General features: G+C 40.0%; 2 protein-coding genes across 10 annotated transcripts in view; both read right to left on the bottom strand.

The window, feature by feature from the left end:
• The window catches only part of LOC109956144 (sodium/potassium/calcium exchanger 3-like), a 28,437-nt gene extending 13,866 nt beyond the window's left edge, over window positions 1-14,571 (bottom strand). For 2 of the 5 annotated variants that reach the window (XM_020593055.1, XM_020593045.1), the window contains exons 1-17: window positions 13,679-14,569; window positions 13,292-13,390; window positions 10,114-10,190; window positions 9,902-9,976; window positions 9,127-9,211; window positions 8,145-8,248; window positions 7,867-7,941; window positions 7,655-7,680; window positions 7,476-7,529; window positions 7,252-7,388; window positions 6,821-6,990; window positions 5,589-5,850; window positions 4,829-4,995; window positions 4,642-4,756; window positions 3,685-3,797; window positions 3,241-3,306; window positions 979-2,984 (exon numbers count right to left, since the gene is read on the bottom strand). In XM_020593055.1, coding sequence (XP_020448711.1) covers window positions 2,874-2,984; window positions 3,241-3,306; window positions 3,685-3,797; window positions 4,642-4,756; window positions 4,829-4,995; window positions 5,589-5,850; window positions 6,821-6,990; window positions 7,252-7,388; window positions 7,476-7,529; window positions 7,655-7,680; window positions 7,867-7,941; window positions 8,145-8,248; window positions 9,127-9,211; window positions 9,902-9,976; window positions 10,114-10,190; window positions 13,292-13,390; window positions 13,679-13,784 — 1,842 coding nt within the window. In that variant the 5' untranslated portion in view covers window positions 13,785-14,569 and the 3' untranslated portion in view covers window positions 979-2,873. Of the gene's footprint in view, window positions 1-978; window positions 2,985-3,240; window positions 3,583-3,684; window positions 3,798-4,641; window positions 4,757-4,828; window positions 4,996-5,588; window positions 5,851-6,820; window positions 6,991-7,251; window positions 7,389-7,475; window positions 7,530-7,654; window positions 7,681-7,866; window positions 7,942-8,144; window positions 8,249-9,126; window positions 9,212-9,901; window positions 9,977-10,113; window positions 10,191-13,291; window positions 13,391-13,678 lie in introns of those variants that run through there. The other 3 variants (XM_020593036.1, XM_020593072.1, XM_020593062.1) reach the window with 3 other exon arrangements.
• A 120-nt stretch (window positions 14,572-14,691) lies between these two features.
• The window catches only part of LOC109955668 (polyamine-modulated factor 1-binding protein 1-like), a 9,963-nt gene continuing 3,987 nt past the window's right edge, over window positions 14,692-20,667 (bottom strand). Inside the window, exons 1-13 of one of the 5 annotated variants that reach the window (XM_020592067.1) lie at window positions 19,453-19,470; window positions 19,049-19,105; window positions 18,736-18,784; window positions 18,448-18,606; window positions 18,033-18,144; window positions 17,551-17,601; window positions 17,269-17,346; window positions 17,092-17,148; window positions 16,915-16,974; window positions 16,324-16,388; window positions 16,087-16,222; window positions 15,802-15,866; window positions 14,692-15,603 (exon numbers count right to left, since the gene is read on the bottom strand). In XM_020592067.1, the coding sequence (XP_020447723.1) occupies window positions 15,399-15,603; window positions 15,802-15,866; window positions 16,087-16,222; window positions 16,324-16,388; window positions 16,915-16,974; window positions 17,092-17,148; window positions 17,269-17,346; window positions 17,551-17,601; window positions 18,033-18,144; window positions 18,448-18,606; window positions 18,736-18,758 (1,011 nt within the window). In that variant the 5' untranslated portion in view covers window positions 18,759-18,784; window positions 19,049-19,105; window positions 19,453-19,470 and the 3' untranslated portion in view covers window positions 14,692-15,398. Of the gene's footprint in view, window positions 15,660-15,801; window positions 15,867-16,086; window positions 16,223-16,323; window positions 16,389-16,914; window positions 16,975-17,091; window positions 17,149-17,268; window positions 17,347-17,550; window positions 17,602-18,032; window positions 18,145-18,447; window positions 18,607-18,735; window positions 18,803-19,048; window positions 19,213-19,452; window positions 19,471-20,667 lie in introns of those variants that run through there. The other 4 variants (XM_020592084.1, XM_020592077.1, XM_020592101.1 and 1 more) reach the window with 4 other exon arrangements.

Here is a 20,667-nt window from a genome sequence, read left to right on the forward strand (position 1 = left end):
ACTGGCAGACCGGGGTGGTGGTCCCTCTTTTTAAGAAGGGGGACCGGAGGGTGTGTTCCAACTATAGGGGGATCACACTCCTCAGCCTCCCCGGGAAGTCTGGGCATCTTTGCTTAGACTGCTGCCCCCGCGACCCGGTCCCGGATAAGCGGAAGAAAATGGATGGATGGATGGATGCTTACTGTTCTTTTTGCTGTTACTGTTTTTCTTTGCCTAGGTAAAGCACGTTGAATTGTCTGTGTATAAAATCTCCTATATAAGTTATGCTGACTTCCTTGCCTAAAGAGCCAGTACAACCAGTGAAATGCAGTTTTCTCTTTGCTATGAAGTGATTAAACTTAATATCTTTAAAATAAAACTGGGTTTCTGCCTCAAATTACATATATTTCATCATTACCATCCTGTAGCTTTGTGCCAGTTTAAGTAAGGGTCTATCTCTAAAAGGCTACATTTATTAAAATGCAGCATTCTCCCTGTGAAAATGCAATTACAGCAATGGCTCTGTTACTGAAAGGGGTTTTACTGGTTATATCGACCTTTTAGAGGCACTGAAACTAGTACAAAAGTGGTTAACATCCTGTAAAATATAACCCACAAGACTTTCAGCAACAAGTATTAGTTGCAATCACTTTTTGGCAATCCACAAATATTTTGCTTCTGAAACTGGCTGGGGCATAGCCTACTTTAAGCAGTTCGGCTTCTCTTGGCTATAATTACTATTACGATCATTCCCTTACATTTCATGAAAAGTTCAAATTTTACAGACACCTTTCTCCCGCGGGGACACACGTCTGGGTTTTTACTCATGTCAATGTATAATCAGTCTGGCCACCTGTCTTGGTTAATAGCCTGTTCCCTCGGGAGATACTAACATTTGTTTCTACATAGCTGAGTCAATGACACCGTTACACTGCAGGTGAACTGCTTACACACACACCGGGTTTGACTGTCAACATGTTGTGTGGTATTTACACTTACCCGTCGTCAGCTGTTACCTGTTAGCTAGACTGGTCGCGGTGGCACGGCCGTGCTTTGTAGCTTCTCTCACAAACATCTACTGTGGAAATGGGCTCCACATAAAGATAACGGTCCCAGCTTCGCAGACGGTGTGTTTTTGTCCATTAGTCAAAGCTTGGTCCATTCAGAATGTCTCAGGTAAAATTTGTGGAGCGGTTTTGCCCATGAACAACCGTGTTCTACTTTGTACAGGGCGCAGATGAAGCAGGACGAATAAACTTGAGGGGAAAAAAACTGGAACAACAGTTAGATCTGCACAATTGTAATCGTGACACAAAAACGGGTTTTACCGGTGCCGTAAAACCACAAACCGCAGAAATACTCCAACAACAAACGCTGCAAACTTCTGCGAACGCTTCCGCTTAAACTCCTAGCACAGCTTGATAACGATGTATCCCTTCGCCACAGACACAATCTGTAACACTAAGAAAGGGGTTTGAAAGGCTGAAAATAAATTTTGACTAAGTAAAACGTGGTTTTAAACCTGAAAATAAAAATTGGAAGTCCGACAAAGATACTTAGTTCTTTTCAGTGTTACAAATTTTCCGAGATTTTAATCTCGTCTTGCAAACATTAAACACATTGACGACCTATTTCCACGCACATAAGAACATGTCAATGCTGTTTCAAGACCAACTTGAAAAATCCCAAATTCTGCTGAAGCTGAAAATGTTTATCAGCTACAAAGGTTCCTGTGATCATCATGCTGTATTAATGTGATCGACAGATTTTTTTTTCCTGATTTATCTTAGGTAAAAGATAAGATGGATATCCTGTATAATGTATTAAATTTAAATCATGTTGTTTTTACATTTGTTTATCCTTTTTCTTTTTCTGTAATTGAGAGATTTAATGAATGACAAATGTTATGCTTTAAATGCAACTTTTTTTGGAGGTCAGCAAATAAAACTGGCATGTCTTAATACATTTTTCTCCATTAGCCAAACTCTAGTGGTAAAAAGCTGAAATTTAGACTGTTTTGATTAGATTCTTACGTTGCTCTAATTCTTGTCACATTTATTAAGTGCAAATAAAGAAAGTTTCAGATGGATAAATTAATGAGCATTCATGTTAAAAACAGAAAAACCTCACAGAACGAAGTGCTTTATTTAACCGAACCCAAGGACCCTCTCCAAACGCACACCTTCATAAACACCTTTTAGCACAAAGTCCCCATTTGTTCCAGCACAAAACCATGATCTGAGTTGAGAAGCTTTTAGGAAAAGCTTGGACCTATGTTATGCACAAGGCCAAGACAATAGTGACTTACATGTAGGTCAGTTATCTGAAGTTGGATGATCAATGGTGCGATGCTATTTACAGCTGCAGACACAAAGGTGTGATGAGAATTTGACATTAAATTTTACATAAAGTAACTGCACAGACTGAGAAGCAACTATGTAAATGTACTTGTATAATCATCATCATTGAGGTTACTTGTGGCAGTCATAATGTGGCAGTCATATGTAAACTAACACACTTTGGGCTCTTTTATAGAATAATCTTGTGTCAGAATAAAAATTCCATATTTTATAAATCTCTTGTGAGACAGTGCATTATCAGTTGGATGTGATTTCACAAAATTTGGGCTGGAGGTGTTCAGTACAAAACTGTGTAAAACACTCATTTATCAAAGGTAAACAATGTTGCTTTCAGGCAGCCGGTGTCTTAATAACACTGCTTGAACATGTATAGCTGCCAGGATGTGAAATGAAAACGTTTCTGACAGAGCAGTTGACTCATAATGGCAGCAGTGAAGGTGGAAAACAAGTCAGACCACTTCTAAGTATTTGATCATACATGTGTGTCCTTTCGTGATACTATAAGTACATGTGTACAGAGAGTGTGGATGTCCTCTATAGCCTCTCGAAGCCAATGGAGCAGAGGAGGAAGATGGCATACAGCAGCAGGAGGCAGAGTCCCAGCCTGCGGTCCAACTTCCAGCGATTCAGATGGACACACAGGACCTGAGGAGGGACAGACAGAAAGAGAGACAGCTAAATTTCCTTTTGTACAGCCCAAAAAACATATTTCTCCAGCTGAAAACTTTCTCATCAAGGCCTGAGAACTCTTGACAGGAAAAGAAAGAGGATGAAAATTCTAGATGATGAAAAACAGGCAGCTGATGATGGTGCAGATTTTTACTCATGTCATCATCTATGAAATAAGATCAGATTAACTGGGTTTTAACAATTGTCAGGTGGCAAACAGAGATCTACTCACAGTTAGTGTGACTGAAGCCAACAGTAGAATTACTGAGTACACCAGGCCTTTGCTGTTGATTGTCACCTAAAAATACACAAAAGTTAATTCTAGGTGTTCAACAGTTAAATGCAGCAGTATGTTCATTTTAGCCACTGACTACATTCTTGTATACATCTAAGACAAAAAGCCACAGACAGGTGTCAAATTAAAGGAATAACCAACATACAGTGTCTGAGTAAGGTGTTGGGCCAGTATGTGCCACCAAAACAGCTTCAGTGCACTTTGTCTCCAGTAGAGGGATGGACACCATTCTTCAAAAAGATATTCCCTCATCTGGTGTTTTGATGATGAGGGTGCTGCCTTAACATGTTGATTAAAATTTTAAAATGTACTTCAACAAATTTTTTGGCTAGCTTTTAGCTGTCAGCTGTACAAGACATTAGAGAAAACACGTGGTGTTACCACTGATCCATAGCTGACTATGAGAGTCCTCAGCGCCCAGGGGAAGCCCAGGCCCAGCAGCACATCGAAGATATTACTGCCGATGGAGTTGGATACAGCCATGTCGCCCATTCCTGCCACACAAACAGAGAGAGGAATTCATGTCAAAATATGTAGTGCAAAGAATTCAAATGACATTATACATCCTATTCACACTCTAACTTTCCATTATTTATTAAATGTACAGCTTCTTAGGTGTCCTATCATCATGACTGATTCAGTGTGTCCTGTTCTATTCTTTGTAAACACTGCTCTGTAAATAAAGTTTGCAGTTATTTTAGTATTTTCCTATCCATAATATAATTATGAGAGAGGAAGGACAGTAACTGTTGTAGAGAGTAATAGAGGAATTTTATGTTTTTCCCTGAAACTCATGTCAAATATAATCAATAAAGGTGCTGTGATGCAGAAAATGCCCCACATGCTCAATTTTCATTAAAATTTAATAAAGAGGTGATGATGGGTTGATGCTTTCTAGCAAGAAAAATCAAATTCATTATATATAATACCGAACAGAAACTATTCAAAATGTCTATCTCAAGCTGACAAACAGACAATTTTCTAAGCTGGATGTTTAATTTTATCACTTTATAGAGACTTTAATGAAGGTAATAGATTTAATAGATATAAAAGCATTCTGAATGAGTTCGACAAAACAATCTGAACTTCGGGTCTACATACCAGGTTTTTCCAGTGCTCTCAATCACTGATGACTCTATCTATTAAGCTCCTGAAAATTCTCATCAGTAGAGCTTGAGTTAAGAATGTTTTGCCAGACCAGTATTTCCAAAGTCAAGAATGAACCTCTATGCTCAATATTCAGATTGTAACAAGCCAAAACATGGATCAGGCAAAGTCATTAAATGATTTTATTAAGTGTCGTAAATGCATGTTGAGATAGACTGAACACACACACACCTTGTCGGGCGACAATGAGGCTGGCCATACAGTCAGGGACACTGGTGCCGGCAGCCAGAAAAGTGATGCCCATGATGACGTCTGGGATTCCAAGTGTGTAACTGATTATGGTCACCTAGGAAGAAGAAAAGAGGTTGTTTATGTGTGCGTGTGTCCACCTGTGCTCCTTTGCCTGTGTGTTTCATACCATCCAGACCATGAGGTAGGAGAAGAGGGCTATCCAGAGTGTAGAGGACAGGAACGTGAGCAGGTACCAGCGCTCCCACTGAGGCTGGTTACAATCAGGGACAGTGCAGTGAAGCAGGATGCTCACAGGCCAGGAGAGCAGCCACTTCAGACACACACCCCAACCATCTGAGAACATGATGAAAACACACACATACACACAAGTTTTCCCTCAGTGGTCATTACAGATTCATCTAAACTTCTAAATTATTCATGTGGCACAGCCTGGATGTGTCTGAGTGTCATTCCTCTTTAATTAGCTCCATTATCTAAAATTCAATTATGCTGAAAAACATCAGGTGAAGCGGCACACAGTCATGTTTGCTACTATGGTGACCAGGTGCATAAATGTAGCTTCAATCTAAATCTTTCACTGCCCTTTCCTGACAAAAAGACATTTTGGAGACATACATGTTAGTCTGAGTTGAAAAAGCTGATACTGAGAGATATTTTTTAAGCTTTTGTTAGATATGAAACAGACAGGAATGTGCAAAAAGGACTTTTAATACATATTTTAACTTGTAGGTTGCTGGTTCTGTTTGTTCAGAAAGGCTCTAAGTCAGTCTTATCTTGTCATTACTATATGAATTTTATGCAGATGGTAAATGTTACTGTCAATAAAAAATCTGACTTAGATGACAATGTGAAATAAATCCAAGAATTACTTTATTACTTCCTTTATTACTGTCTAGGTGTGGTGTCTGTGTTCATTCGTTGCTCACCTGGCAGGACAAAGGGTTTGAAAGGAGCATTCTCATCCTCTCTGTCGTCCTGCTCTTCCTCCTCCTCCTCTTCCTCTTTAGGCTGTGCTCCCGCACTTGTCCCCCTCCCCATCTCTTTACTCCTCTCCCTTTCTCCATCCAGCATCTGTCGGTCTCCCTCTGCCACTGTTCTGTTCTCCCTCTCCCACGCCACGCCAGCACCCTCCTCCCCTGAAGCTCCCCCATCCTCGGGGCCAACCTGAGCCCGAATCAGCCTCTGCCTCTGTGGGTGAGAGGGAAGTTGGGTGCAGTCAGAGAAAGGACAGAAGGAAATAAAACAAAAACAACAAGAAAAACAGAAATGACACGAGAAACACTGCAGCAAGCTCATGGAAATGACTTCATCTGCCTGTATCACAACTGCCAGGAAGGAGTAATTGGGCAGCCAGGCCTTGGGATCATTAGATCACAAAGTCAATGTTATACTAACTCAGAGTCAAGAAATCTAATGTTTACCACTAAATAATATTCACATTAGTCACCTACTTCTGAATCTTGGATCATTAAATCACAAGTAAAACGTTTAATTCCAAAGCTTGACAGTAACCTATTCCCGATTCTTGGGATATAACTTAAACAACAGATAATATTCAAGTCAGAACCTAAAATGTGGGAGTAGACTACTCCCAAATCATATAATCTAACACTACAACACTACCAATAAATAATATTCATGTCAGATCCCAAGAATTGGGAGTAGAGCATGGATCGGGCCGCATATTTCTCTCTGAACCCAGCCCGCGCCCTAAAGTGTGTCGAACCTGACCTGGACCTGACAAGATTACATTATATAATGTCTGAATCTGACCCAAACTCAATGCCAGAGGGAATTTGAAAAGCATTGATCAGGGGCATGGCAGAGAGCATGGGCAGCACTGGCAGTCACACTTTAAGTTGGCACTGGAAATGGCAAGCATGCATGCAGGAAGAGAGAGGGTGAGGAAGCAGGTTTGGAGTTTGTTTACTTTTGTGTCAGATTTAATATTATGCATTAGGCAGCACTCTGTCTGTGTTTGTGTTTTTGTGCCCATCTAACAACAGGAAACAAGATGTCTATTTTTTTTTATGTAAAGCAATGACATACTGATGTTTTAAGTGCTGCACATGCACATTTAAATACTCACCCAACGTAGCTGAAAAAACCTGAAGGGGATCTTGACGTAATGTGACAGGTGCAAGCGCGTGTAGTGTACCTCATTGATGACCATGCATCCTGCCATGCGCAGGCGGGTGAAGGGGGGAAAATGCGGGGTGATGAGAAGGCGGAGGCTTGCCTCTGAGAGGGACAGCTGGTGGGGGTGCAGGTGCATCAGCTCGTCCACCATCACAACCCCTGAGTCCTGACCGGCCACTACACACGAGTCTGCGGAAAGTAGGGGGAGATGGATGAATGTTAGCGGGAGGTAAAAACAGAAAGGAGGAGATAGATGGTAAAAGTCAGAGTCTTGTCTTTGAAAATACTCTAGTTCTATTAAAGCCAGCTGGAAATCCAGAGGGGAACCGAAATGGGTTTGACTGGCAGCTTAAAATGTGTCAGTAGGTCTGTTGAACGCAGCTCAGAGACAGGGAACTTTATAATGTTTTGGATGTACACATACACACATACAAACATGAGCTCCTGCACCTGGTTTCAGCGGCACCATGTCATTGTCACAGTCTCCAATGTTTCCAACAGCAGTCGTCCGTCGCAGGCTGCTCAGACATGGCTGACCTGCCCTGCTGCAGTGACGCTCGACCAGGCTGCACAGAGATCTGTTGAACCTACAGGAGACAACACACTCAAAGATACTGAGATCTGAAGTGGATGTAGAGCATGTGGTGGTTTGACAGGAAGAGGAAGACACTCACTTCATGATGATTATGTAAATTCCATACATAGAAATCAGGATGATGGTCTCCCACCTGAGACATATACACAAAAACAATCAGATTCATAAATACCACACTCATCACAATGACAGTCAGCTATCTTGCAAACTGATCTGATATCCAAACAGAATTGCAAAGACGTTTCATTACAGTCTTACCACATGACCTTCTCATCAAAGATCACCTGCAAATAAAATGACAATATACTTTAATTACACCCCAGAGACTCACTTTTTACATGTCTAATCCAAGGAATGTCAAAAATATTTAGATTAGATCATGTATCTGTGTATCTACTGTATCCATCTATCTCTAAAGTGAAAAGAGCACAGGGTGAATGTGGTTATAGTTTGACCGGAGGTTTTCTCACCAGGATAAGCACCACTATAGACAGGATGTAGAAGACCGCATCCCGAAACAGAGGCCACCAGCTCAGAGAGATGGGCTGAAGAGAATGGACACAGATAGAACATTTACATTACCTTAAATTAAATCCTGTGATGACAGTGTGGGCCAAAACGTTTGTGTGTTTTTGGTTGGCAGAAAAAAGCCTTTCAAAATATCTGCATTAATCCCTGATGCATTTCTGTTTAATTATTTGGTGTAAGAGCCACTTGATCCAGGTCTGAATACATCAGGTGTATGTACCTGTCCAGCGAAGATGCCACAGATGCCAATGATGACCAGGATGTTAAAGACGGCTGATCCCACAATAGTTCCCACACCCACATCTCCCTTTGTAATAAACACCCCTGAAAACATGGAACAAGAAAGAGTCATAGATCATGAGCAAAAATAATTTAATGTGACAGTGTGCAAGAAATGATGGATTGCACTGTATCTCCTTTCCATAATTGTACAAAATTAGACATAGCATCTCTCTCTCCTCTGAATAGAAATAGCAAATCTTTGCTTCATAACCCTAGAGGATGGGTACTGTAGATACCTTCAATCTTGTGCTACTGATGTTGAAATATTTATAGAATATTCCCTAAAGTCACTCCAACACTTATCAAAGGCAGCCATTTTTCTTTTGAGAATAAAATAGATAGTTTTAGTTGTTTGTTCGACAAACAGAGAGATAGATGCTTTATTGATCCTGAGAGAAATTCAGGTATCCAGTAGCAACAGCAACAGTATGATTACCAAAGATGGGATGTATGTAAAGAAATATCCTTTAGCCACATGGATTTATTTATAAGTAATCATTGCTACAAATCACAGTAATAGTAATATCACAATTTGTTTCCAGCAACATGGCAATTTTAACACACTGCACCTTGTATCTTGTATCAAAGGGCAATAACAGTGTAACCTTTCTGTTATTATCTAGGTTATTTTTTGTTTCTCAAATTTCCAAAATGTGTGTGCAGTGGTTTTCGTCTGGTTTATATCTGCGTCAAACATCCTGTCTAAATTTCACCTTGGCAATTCTTTGTTCTGTTCTCCTCCCTTTATCTGAATGAACGCTTAATGTTTGAAATTGGCCAATCAGTCCTTCTTACTGCACATTCTCTTCTGTCATAATCATGTGAAAAGGCATTTGATTGCAGGTAATTAGACTGCTGCTGGAGCAATCATGGGCTAACCCATTAGAGTGAGTACTTGATTAGACAAGCATCATACTGACCAATCAATGAGGTAAAGAGCTCAGGGGCAGAGCTCCCAGCTGCCATGAAGGTCGCCCCTGCAACATCTTGACTGAGTTGTAGATTCTGGGGAACAGATGTAAAGCAGATTAACTGGATTAAAGTATAAAACTGGCCATAATTTATATTTTTCTTAATGCCAGCAAATCCCAAATGGATGGACTGATTGTACACTTATTGTCCGTGTATCCAAAACCTGATTAACTCATAGACCTCAATTCTTTTTGTCTAAAAACCATTAGAAATCCAAAATTAGTATTGTTTATTAATTTGCAATAGAAAATAGTCCCCAACAAATTCAAGAAATACTTCTTTATGAGTAACATTTGTCCAAAACTAGTGTCCAGAAATCTACAAGACTTTTTTTTTTTACATCTTCAGTTGAAACATATGTGCTTTGAGTTGAGTGGCAAAGACAGGGTAGGGATGTCAGCATCATGGGTGTATTAAAAAGAACTAGATACCGAATAACAAGATGGCACCCAATGAAGGTTGCTTGCCTGGGGCATATGCCAAAAAAAGGTTCTTTTGTTATTTTTAATAGATTTTTGGTAATAAGCATAGGTTCATAGGTTATCCTTAAAGAAGGGGTGAAATACTCTGATGGAACTGTGCAAGCACCTAGAGGGCATGGAAAAAACATCAATTACCAGCTTGCAGACTCTAAAACACAGGCTGATTTCTAGCCCAAAAACTACACTTGTTGTCTTACATTGCTTTATTTTCAACCACATTAACACCATCTTGAGGTCATACCTCTGATACTTTTTCCAGTGATGGCACAAAATAAACATCACACACGATAGCCAGTGCATGAAACATGTAGATAGCCTGTGAAATACAGAAGAAAAGTGAGTGGCCACATGGATTATACAGTATATGTGTGGCTATTTGAGCGTTCAAGGCAACAAAATGAAACTTCTTTCATTTACAATTCTAGCTTTCCTGCCAGCAGAGCTGATACTCACACAGAGAACATGAAGGAGTACTGCTCCCTGTCTCCTCTGCTCCAAAGTAAAGATGTCTTCAGGAAACTCACTGATAGCTGGAGAAGAGATGGAGAGACAGAGGCTCAGTCCAGCCCACCCCTTACCCACTCTAACTCTGTCTGTGTGTTCACATAGAGGGTCTGCCACATTAAGTGCCATTCCAAACCAATTAGCGTTAAGTGGGAGTATAGATTATAAAGCCCTCCAACCATGAGCCTGCTTTCATGCTGGTTTACTAACTACACTCCAAGGATGGGAGTTCTGTGCATTTACTTCAAAGAGACAGGTAATATGTTGCTGTAGCACAGACAGCCATTTGACATGATATAAAACAGAAAAAAAGTAATTGGTAAAAAAGCTTATAGTAAAACAATGCAGCCTAATAATTACTGGTAAAATATAGCCTACCCACTAACTTTATTTTTGTTGTTTGTATCCTTACATTATGCTGTTTTATGTAACACATGTACATGTGCTTTGTTTGTGTTTTCTAAAAAAAGACAAGTTGCAGGAGCCGAAAGATACACGTGTCAAGGATGTGGCCCCCGCCACTGTTCACCTGCATGAATATGGTGTTGGATGTTACTAGTCACACCTCTGCCACTAAGCCATTCACTATGAGGCATAAATGAAACAGCTGACACCAATCACCTACAATAATTCAGCTCTGATGCTGTTTCTCCTTCTCTCTAATGGCTCTGTGTCAGTTTTGAGACGGATTTCAAATAAAGCTAAACTGATGAGTCGATTAACTAATTAGTCACATGACAGTAAATCAGCAACATTATTGATACTCAATGAGGCATTAGAGGCAAAGAATCAGAAGGTTGTAAAGCAAAAACATTTCAATTTCACTGGTTACAAGCTAAAAAAAATGTGAACTGCCCTGGTTTTCTTAATCTTCTATGATAGTAAACTATTTCTTTGAATTCTGGTGGCTGGATGAACAAACCAAGCTCTATGAATACTGCTGCATGTCTTCAGAACAACCTCCCACAGTGTGCCAAACTTGCCATTTCTAAAAAAAGACAAGTTGCAGGAGCCGAAAGACACACGTGTCAAGGATGTGGCCCCCGCCACTGTTCACCTGCATGAATATGGTGTTGGATGTTACTAGTCACACCTCTGCCACTAAGCCATTCACTATGAGGCATAAATGAAACAGCTGACACCAATCACCTACAATAATTCAGCTCTGATGCTGTTTCTCCTTCTCTCTAATGGCTCTGTGTCAGTTTTGAGACGGATTTCAAATAAAGCTAAACTGATGAGTCGATTAACTAATTAGTCACATGACAGTAAATCAGCAACATTATTGATACTCAATGAGGCATTAGAGGCAAAGAATCAGAAGGTTGTAAAGCAAAAACATTTCAATTTCACTGGTTACAAGCTAAAAAAAATGTGAACTGCCCTGGTTTTCTTAATCTTCTATGATAGTAAACTATTTCTTTGAATTCTGGTGGCTGGATGAACAAACCAAGCTCTATGAATACTGCTGCATGTCTTCAGAACAACCTCCCACAGTGTGCCAACCTTGCCAAATCAATGCACATCTAAAACACATTTGGTTACTGTGGCATAGAGATAAAACATGTTGCTTTCATATTATCGTTTTTATTCATCAGCAGATTAAAATCAATGCACATCTAAAACACATTTGTTTACTGTGGCATAGAGATAAAACATATTGCTTTCATATTCTGTTATGTGTAAACCAATTATCGTTTTTATTCATCAGCAGATTGATCAATAATGTGCCTGTGCCTGCATATGTATGTGTGTGATATTTTTTGTTGAATGTGCATCCAATTGCATCCCTTAGCAACACGGGCTGAGGCAGATTGTGGTTAAAGTAGTGCCACAGTCATGTGACTAATCCACTTCAGTTACATTATAATTAAGTTGTTCGCCCACTGTCTTTGGAATCACTCCTCTTGGAACTTCCAGTTATCCCTCCCGCCATCTTCACCCAGGTACAGTATCTATACGGACTTTTTTCTTCTTCTTACAAAGCAAAAAAAAAAGAAACCCTTCAGAGGCATCTTGTCTGTGTTATACATCACAATCATCCTCTTTTCAACTGTTAGAGTGTTTTTCCAAACTGCACCGTCTTGCGTATAAACGCAAACAAATGGCACAGCTGAGTTTAAAAAGCATTCATTAGGAGGCCATGCAAAACAATAATGTGGAAAGCTGCTTTCCAAAGACTTTCCCCACAAGATGGTCTGATTTAGCTGTGAGTCAGTACTTATAAAACCTCCAATAAAGGAACTTCACAAACAGCCAGGTGAATCAATTGTGACCAAAATGCATTAGGTCACAGAGGCAACATTGTGCAGTTAAAAGCTAACACACATCACATGTCAGGATAGAGACACACTTAAGGTGTGATATTATGACAACCTGTCACATGGGTTTGTTTGAATAATCAAGAACAAGAGGGCAGTTTTGAAAACAGCAATATGGTAATTGGAAGAGAATATTTTCCAGCCCTTGAAGTTAATATGCATTGCATTTTCCCAAGTTAGTATATATAGGTTTTTTACAGCTCAACATATATAGCACAATATATTGACTATAATTGGCTAAAAAAATCTCTTCATCTCAGTATCGGAGCAAAGAGACTGTTAGTGTTTCTCCCTGTGTTTCTAGATCCAAGGAAACATGATGAGAGAGCCGCTGATGAGAGGACATGAGCAAGTCATTACAACAGGAGAGGCACTTTGAACAGCTCCAGATGCACATGGCATCCAACCACAAATTCAGCATTCAGTTTCCTAGCAACTGGGTCCCTCAAAGGCCTAAATGTGTTTAAACATCTAGAGTCTGAAGAAATGACAGATGAGGTGCACTAGAGAGGTAGAGCAATGCACAGAGAAGAGAGACTTAGCTTAAAGAGATTAATAGAGATGGAGCCGCACACAAAACACTCACACTGGTGTTACTAAGATCATCACTGTGATTGTACATTCATCACTGCATGAATACCCAAGACCCAAACTTAAATCCAGGTCTGTAAATGACATGACCTCAGCCCAACTCAGCATACTAAGTGACTGTTTTTCTCTTTTTGTCTGGATAAGACAGAGGAAATTCTCTTCCTTGTTTCATACACACATATAGGAGGCTATGAACACATGGTAAATTGTCTCACCAGATCTAGAAATGCTTGCAGTCTGGTTGTTGTCTTTTTTTTGCTGGACGACCTCCCTCTTGGACAAGATGTTATGATCCACAATGGGTCCAATGGAGCCTAAAAGGGGGGGATGACATATAAACACACCACTGATAAAATTTGATTATGTTGTATAGTTGTGTATTTGTGAAATACAGTAAGGTTTAGCAAAACCTTTACCTAACTTTACAATATTTCTTTGACCTACTGTGCTGCTGAAATACTCATTTAAGGTTGTTATTAGCCGTTATTAATCTAACATTTACATAATGAAATGTGTGCGGTAATAAAACCCAAGTAATGGATGAGTTTAGTAGATGTTAAATCGCGACAGTTTTATGTGATTCTTTATTTCTTGAGAAGCACCTGTAACATCACTTAGGTGAAGGATCCAGGCGGCTGCGAGCAGACCGAGTCCACAGACACAGAACCGGAGGAGCCGCCTCTGCCTCGGTGTCCGCGGCGCCTTCATCCCGCCAGCCGCCACCACTCGCCGGCTCTCCGCTCAGAACATGTCGCTGCTACCGCCGCCGCTGTAAATCCTCCTCTCACCGCCTGGCCCCTGGTTACAGACTGGATCAGACTGGCTTATTGCTCTCGTTTTCGTGATTTATTACCTTTCAGCTCGTGTGGTTTTGATCTCCATCCACGATAGGGAAGGATGTTAAACAGGTTCGGCCTGTCATCAGCATCCAGCACCAGTCAGCCACTCGGCGCCAACCAAAGCGGCATCCGCGTCCACAAGCTGCAACTCCAGCTGATACAATGAACACTCAAACAGTTCCTATAGAAAAATAGGCATCGTTTCAGACCATGTTCGCATGTCTCCTGCCCCAAATCAGATTCTCCCCCTAATGAGTTACTAGCTTTTCCTGGACCACAAGGGAGCGCCTTCAGTTGGGTGGGGCGACTGGAGAGAGGCTGCCAGCACGGGGACGGATGGATGGAAGTGCAGCACGGACATTCTATTTGTACATCAAAATGTGAGAAGTCATTAGCAACACATAGTTTTCTAATGAAGGGGACAAACCTCCTCTTCCTAATAATAAATCCTATTTTGTGTTTTAAGCCTGGGCCTTACTCTAAAATTCGTTATGATTTCTCTCCCCTTAGTGAAAAGTGGTTATGTAAAGCTATTAACAACCAGGAGATAACTACCATTTTTCAAGAGTAATGTGTAGACCAAGAGGTAAACTGCAACCTGTTTTTGAAATAAGCCTACGTGGAACAATCTAATCTCAGTGAACTAACTGATAATGGCCTATAAAACATTCAGTGTCTTTGGTTCCGTTAAGTCGGATGTGGCTAGGTGGACAGATTTTACTTGTTCTTTTTTTTTTAAGAGAAAGAGAGAGATTAATATGAATCGTTAGTTTATTCACTTCAAAATACAGTAATGTATACAAAAGCAAGCTACAGATGACAACTGTCTTGGGATGAACAAGGTTTTCTACAATGAAAAAACGTTACTATTTCACACAAGGTTTCCCAAACCAAAGACCAAAGTGAAGCCTGGTGTACAAAAAGAACACAATTGAAAGTGTGAAGTTTTAAAGTTAAAACTTCCCAAATCTTGCCAAGTTTGACCTTTACTGACACAAATAGTTGTAATATAAATCCACATGAAAATGTTTTATCAGTGCAGATGGTTCAGAATGAAATACTTTCTTTTTCACAGCCGATATTTTGACTTGTTACAGTAGAAAACCCAGTTACTAATAACTAATAATAATGGTTGTATTCTAGTCACATGTCCTAGTAAACCGTGACAGTGGACAGTGAGTCAGCACACACAAACCAGGACACTGAAACTGGTGCAGCCAAATGAAATTCAGTCATCATTGATTTTCTTATTTACACCTGTGCTTCTTCTACTCTGACGAGTCAAAATATCCTCTGTGAAAAGGTCCACTGTTTAAATTAGTAAATGTACTTTAACATGTCTTTTATGGAGTACTTATAAAAATAAAAATATTTACAGTAAAAAAGAAAAAAAAAGCTTTATGATCTGCTGTTTAGAAAACAAATTCCACAATAAACAACCCACAACCGGATAACGATATGTTTATAAGAAGGAGTGTTAAGATCAAATTGGAGGTAAGGCACTGTAGTGCAGGTTGAGGTAGGGCTGTAATATCAGATGTACATTGGTCCAGAAGGTGTTAATGGAAAAAAAGTCACAGTGTCTTGCAATGTTTCCTAAAGCCATAAAAGCCATAACAGAGAAAATGAAGAGGCATAGTATAAACAGTCCTGCTTTCTGGATGGCTGTCTTCAAGATGCCTGCCCACCTTAGACAAAGGAGAAACCACAAGGGATGATAATGTGTGTGTGTGTGTGTGTGTGGCTGGTAAAGAAGAGAAAAACAGTGTGCACATCATAATTACTGCAAGTTCCACAATATAAAAACTGTTCCTACAAATTCCTACCCTTCACGCATCACATCCCAAAGGCCATCAGAGATACTTATTGATGTGAAACTGAAGTACCTTTTGGTCGGAAGACGCATGGTGAGAGTTTCAGCTTTCAGCAGCGCCTCGGTCTCAGTTTCCTCCTGCAGACACAAGGACCAAACATTACTAACCTACCATATGTCTACAGCTACAGTACAGACACACAGCCAGGAGTTTGAATCTGGTTTCATAGTGGCACACTCTAGTGGTCACTTGTGAAAATACAGAAAAAAAAAAATCAAAAGGTGGCAAAGGTCATAGTTCCACATTTTGTAAGGTTCAAGAGTGTAAAAACACAGGAATCAGACAAAGAATTCATACATGTCTTAGATGCGTGAAGTCTGACATGCTGGGTTCCATTTCAATGGAGGAGCGCAGCAGCCTAACTTCCTCTGCAAAGGACACAGGGGAAGTGAGGGATCCTTCCTTTTGTTCCATCAGGCCGTTCACAGCAGAGCTGGAAACCAACAGCAGACAGAGAGTGCAGTGTGAATGCAAACAGATGAGTCAGTGTATGTCATTCATATAAAGCATAAGGATTTTGCGTGTCACGACTACAGTGTGGCCTCATCCTGTCTGTCCTCCAACTGTTTCGTCAGCTCCTGATTTTTCAGCCTGAGCTCCTGGAGCAGAGAAACATGATCAGACAGGGGTCTGCAACAGGGTCAATACCTGAGTGAATATTGCATATGTAAACAGGGATAATAATAATGTTGGACATTTACTCCTGTACTACACATTCATAAATATGTTATCAGTACACAACAGTTTGCTTTAAAACGTGTAGTTAACTGTGTCCAAATTAAAATGAGAGGAAATTATTCAAATTGCAGCTTGCATGCTGCACACTGGGTGAAATGGGCTTCTGAGCATCTGACACTGGTCAACACTGATAATAAAAACACATCAGACTTCAATATATTTTGTAATGTATTTCTGTGTTTTTACCCGATGCAGTGAGGGACTTTACCCTCAGTTTTAATTTCTTGTCTTAGTTTAAGTAAATGATATGATGACTAAGGAGTTGTGTCAAATTGTATACATCAGTGCCAAAATAACATTAAGATAAGAAAGCATGCTTTAACTTGTGTAAATGTAACTTTCTGGAATTCTTTTCTTAGCTGAATATTAATGGATGAAAACATTTACCTTTATGATGTTGGTATACTCGTCAATCATCTCCTCTGAGAACTTTAACAGAAAATCTTTCTATCACAAACAGATATAAAGAACTGTCAAGAATTTTATGCCAAACTCCAAAGAAAAAGATTTATATTAATGAAAAAATCTTGACTTGCTGGTCAGTACTTATGTGCCTGCTCCTACCTGATGAATAATCTCATCCCTGCGCTGCAGCTCTGACTGAGCCTCCTTCATTCCACACTGAAGAAACACATGACACTGACCAATCAGTAGCTGGCTGATGATTTAAAGCAACTAATGCAAACACTGGTAGCATGAATGGGGACAGAAAAATAATTTAAGCTGAATCCATGGTGTTACCTCAAGGGTCTGAAGTGCAGTACTGCACTTGCTTAAACTGATCTTGCCCTGCTCTCTCTCTTGTTGGAGGCTCTTGAGCTGTAAAAATCAGAATGATATTCAAATGTGGACAGAGTTATCAAATTTCTGTATCACGTCTAACCCCAACATGAAGTTGCCACAGAACTGGTAAACACGATCAAAACCTATCAGTACGATCTCAGGTAAAGCTGTGATTCAACAAGAACTGGTCACTCTAATGACAGATTAAAGTTGTGAAGTGAAAAGTAACAGACTTCATACCTCTGCAGTTAGTTTCTTATTTTGTTCCTTCATCATGGTGACTTCCTCCTCCTACATAAAAACACAGCAACATGAAGGGTCAGCTGGAAAAATTCAAAATGACAACCTTTAGCCTATCGGGCATGTTGAAATTTACCCGTTTGTCTATCACAAATCTATTCTATTATGATGACAGATTTACAGTATATCTTGTGCCATCACTGAGGTGTGAATGGTTTCAGTGCACAACTTATGCCAACCCTCCACAGGACAGTATTTGCAATCTCACACTAGGCAAACCATACTATGCCTAAGCATGTTTGACCACTAAAGACCAGTTTGTTTGAGTAGCGTAACTGCTCCAGTTCCGTTGGAATCAGGCATGGTGCATGGAATGTGAAGAATTTAGAACTGAGTCTTGTGAAGCAACAACTAACCTCAAGGAACAGAGTTTTTCAATGCAAAGTCTAAATATCATCAAAGATTTGCTTCTGGTTCCTCACCAGTTTCTGAATGTTTTTTTCACTGCATTTCTTTACATCAAGGTCATCAGCCAGGAGGGCCCCCCAAGGGTCTGTTTCAACCTGCCGTGCTTCACTGATGATCTTCTCCAGCCTGTAGATATACAAACACTAGCTCATGACAGACAGGTCCTAAAACTGAACCTTGCGGTGTTCAATGGGGTGTGAATGCGAGAAAGTGAAAAAATAAGGTCTAACATGGAAGCAAAACACTTGAAGACTTGCTGCTGAAAGCCAAAAACAAAAAAAGACTGACTGTACAATAGTCAGCAGGGAGCTCAAACAGGTTTATAGATGATGAATACACTAAAAGAGAATTGGCATGTAAGGTTAAATGTCAAGACAGTACATGGACCCATCGGCTAATCAGTAGAGACAATAATGTGTGACTAGTTACGCTTTTGTTTGTTTTCTGAGGTCAGCGTTCTCCAAGCGCAGTGCCGCCATATCATCATCTGCAACGTCCAGCCAGCGTCTCATCTCAGCATTCAGGTCCCTCAGCTGGTTCTGGCTGTAATCTAGCTCAGCTATCCTCTCAAGCATCTCCTTGGGTGTTCTACACACAAACACACACACACACACACACACACACACACACACACACCAAAGAAAAAGCTTCACATATTGCTGCTAAGTAACACAACCATTTTTTTGTGTATGAGTTTGTTCAGGGAACATCACTCACATAATTTCCTCTGGGACATCCATCCTGCTGGCTTACATCTAACTCCTTCCTGTGATATACATATGGTTTAACAAAATTACCATCAGGAGTGATACAGAGATTTTAGGGCAATTTTAGCATTTTTAATATAACAAAAATTGCAATTTAATAACAGTTTCATGGTTTAGGGAAAAGGTAATAAAGCTTAAATTTTTTTATAAACTCAAATATAAAACATTTAGCTAAAATTAACGATGACATTTACTACCTATGCCAAGCTAGAAAAAATATTTAAAACTAGATAACCTAAATGAAATTTAAGAACATTCGATACCTTTGCCGGGGAAATGTGTAGATAACGCACCCAGGAGTGATATCCTTGAAACCCAGCCTGTTAATTTTATAACCGAGAAGCACAACTTAATTTACAGCTAAAATGCTAACGCCAACATATTCTAATTGCAGCGTTAGCTAAACGCCCTGGAATTTAGCTAGCTAGGTTACCATAGACATAATATACATAGACGCCGCGTTGAGCCTTGAATCAGAGTCACCGTAGGCGCCATATTGGAAGTGGCAAAAAGTAAGATGCCTAAATTATGTGCTGCTTGGGGTTGTTCCAAATGTTCGACAGCAGAAACCAGATCCAATGGGATTACCTTTCACAGGTAAGACTTAACTATTTTTTTTATTGTATTTGGTCATTATAACATCATTTTGAGAACGGAATGTGCTTACTTTGTGGATAATACTGTGAAGTCCCGCGGTGAATCCAGCGTCCAAATAAGCAAGGCAGTCTTTTTTAGCTATGTCTCCCGCCCTGCAGTTACTCTGATTAGTGTTAGTTATCTTACTTATCCACGTGTTTTCATACTGTGTAGGTTTCCCAAAGATAAAGAGCTGCGAAAGCAATGGGAAACAGTTAGGACCATTCTTATGCAATGCTTTCATCACCCAGTGAGATCATGGACAGACTCAGTGAAGCTTTAGCTAGGGTGATAAAAGAGAAGAGGAATACTCAGGACAGAGAAAGGAGGGCCAAGAAAACTTTCTGTGGTTTTCTGGAGGATCTGAGGGGAAAAAAAATTATCAATGAAGAATTGAAAGAGCGTCTTGCTTCATACTCAGGTAAAATGCAAATAGAAATTTGGAGATAAATTGAACTTAAGTGTGTAATATTTTCCCGTCTATTAGAATTCAAAGTTGTTTCAAGGGTATATACATGTGCTAACTCAATTTCAGATCTTCCACTACACCTGCTGTCAAAACAGAGCCATGAGTACACCAAAGACCAGAGGGAGTTTGCTGTCACTCTCCACTTACATGGGCCCAAAGCCTATAAATATCTGAGAGTCTCTCCAGATTAATCTCCCACATCCACATACATTGCAAAGGTATTGTTCATGTTATTTGAAGCCTTTTGAAAGAACAAGAAAGAGTGAAAGGTGGAGATGGCTACGTGTGTCATTGTTAACATTACCATAAATAATGATAAACAATAAATAGTGGAACTTAAATAGATCACACTCTGAGTTTATTTGTTTGTCTATGGTTATGGGTTTTTTGCCTATTGATCAGGGTTACTGTGTTAAATAATTGCTTTTTCTTCTTGCCAAGGTGGATGAGTTCTGTGGATGCCAAGCCTGGCCTGAACATAATGATCTTAGACATGCTGAAAAAGAAACAAGAGGAAGACCCGGCTAAATATGGATAGGTGTGTCTTATGTTGGATGCCATGGCTATTAGACAACATGTCTAGTATAATCTTCATACCCAGAAAATGTGTGGATTCGTGGATATGGGCGATGGTATGAATGAGATAGATGTTGCCACTGAGGCTCTTGTCTTTATGGTGGTTGGACTGCAAGGCCATTGGAAAGCTCCAATTGCCTACTACCCGACCAAGGCCCTGTCTCCAGAGACACAGGAGGTGCTGCTTGTTCATGCTTTGGA

Source organism: Monopterus albus, unplaced genomic scaffold (assembly GCF_001952655.1).
Source record: "Monopterus albus unplaced genomic scaffold, M_albus_1.0 scaffold2.1, whole genome shotgun sequence".
Classification (NCBI taxonomy): Eukaryota; Metazoa; Chordata; class Actinopteri; order Synbranchiformes; family Synbranchidae; genus Monopterus; species Monopterus albus.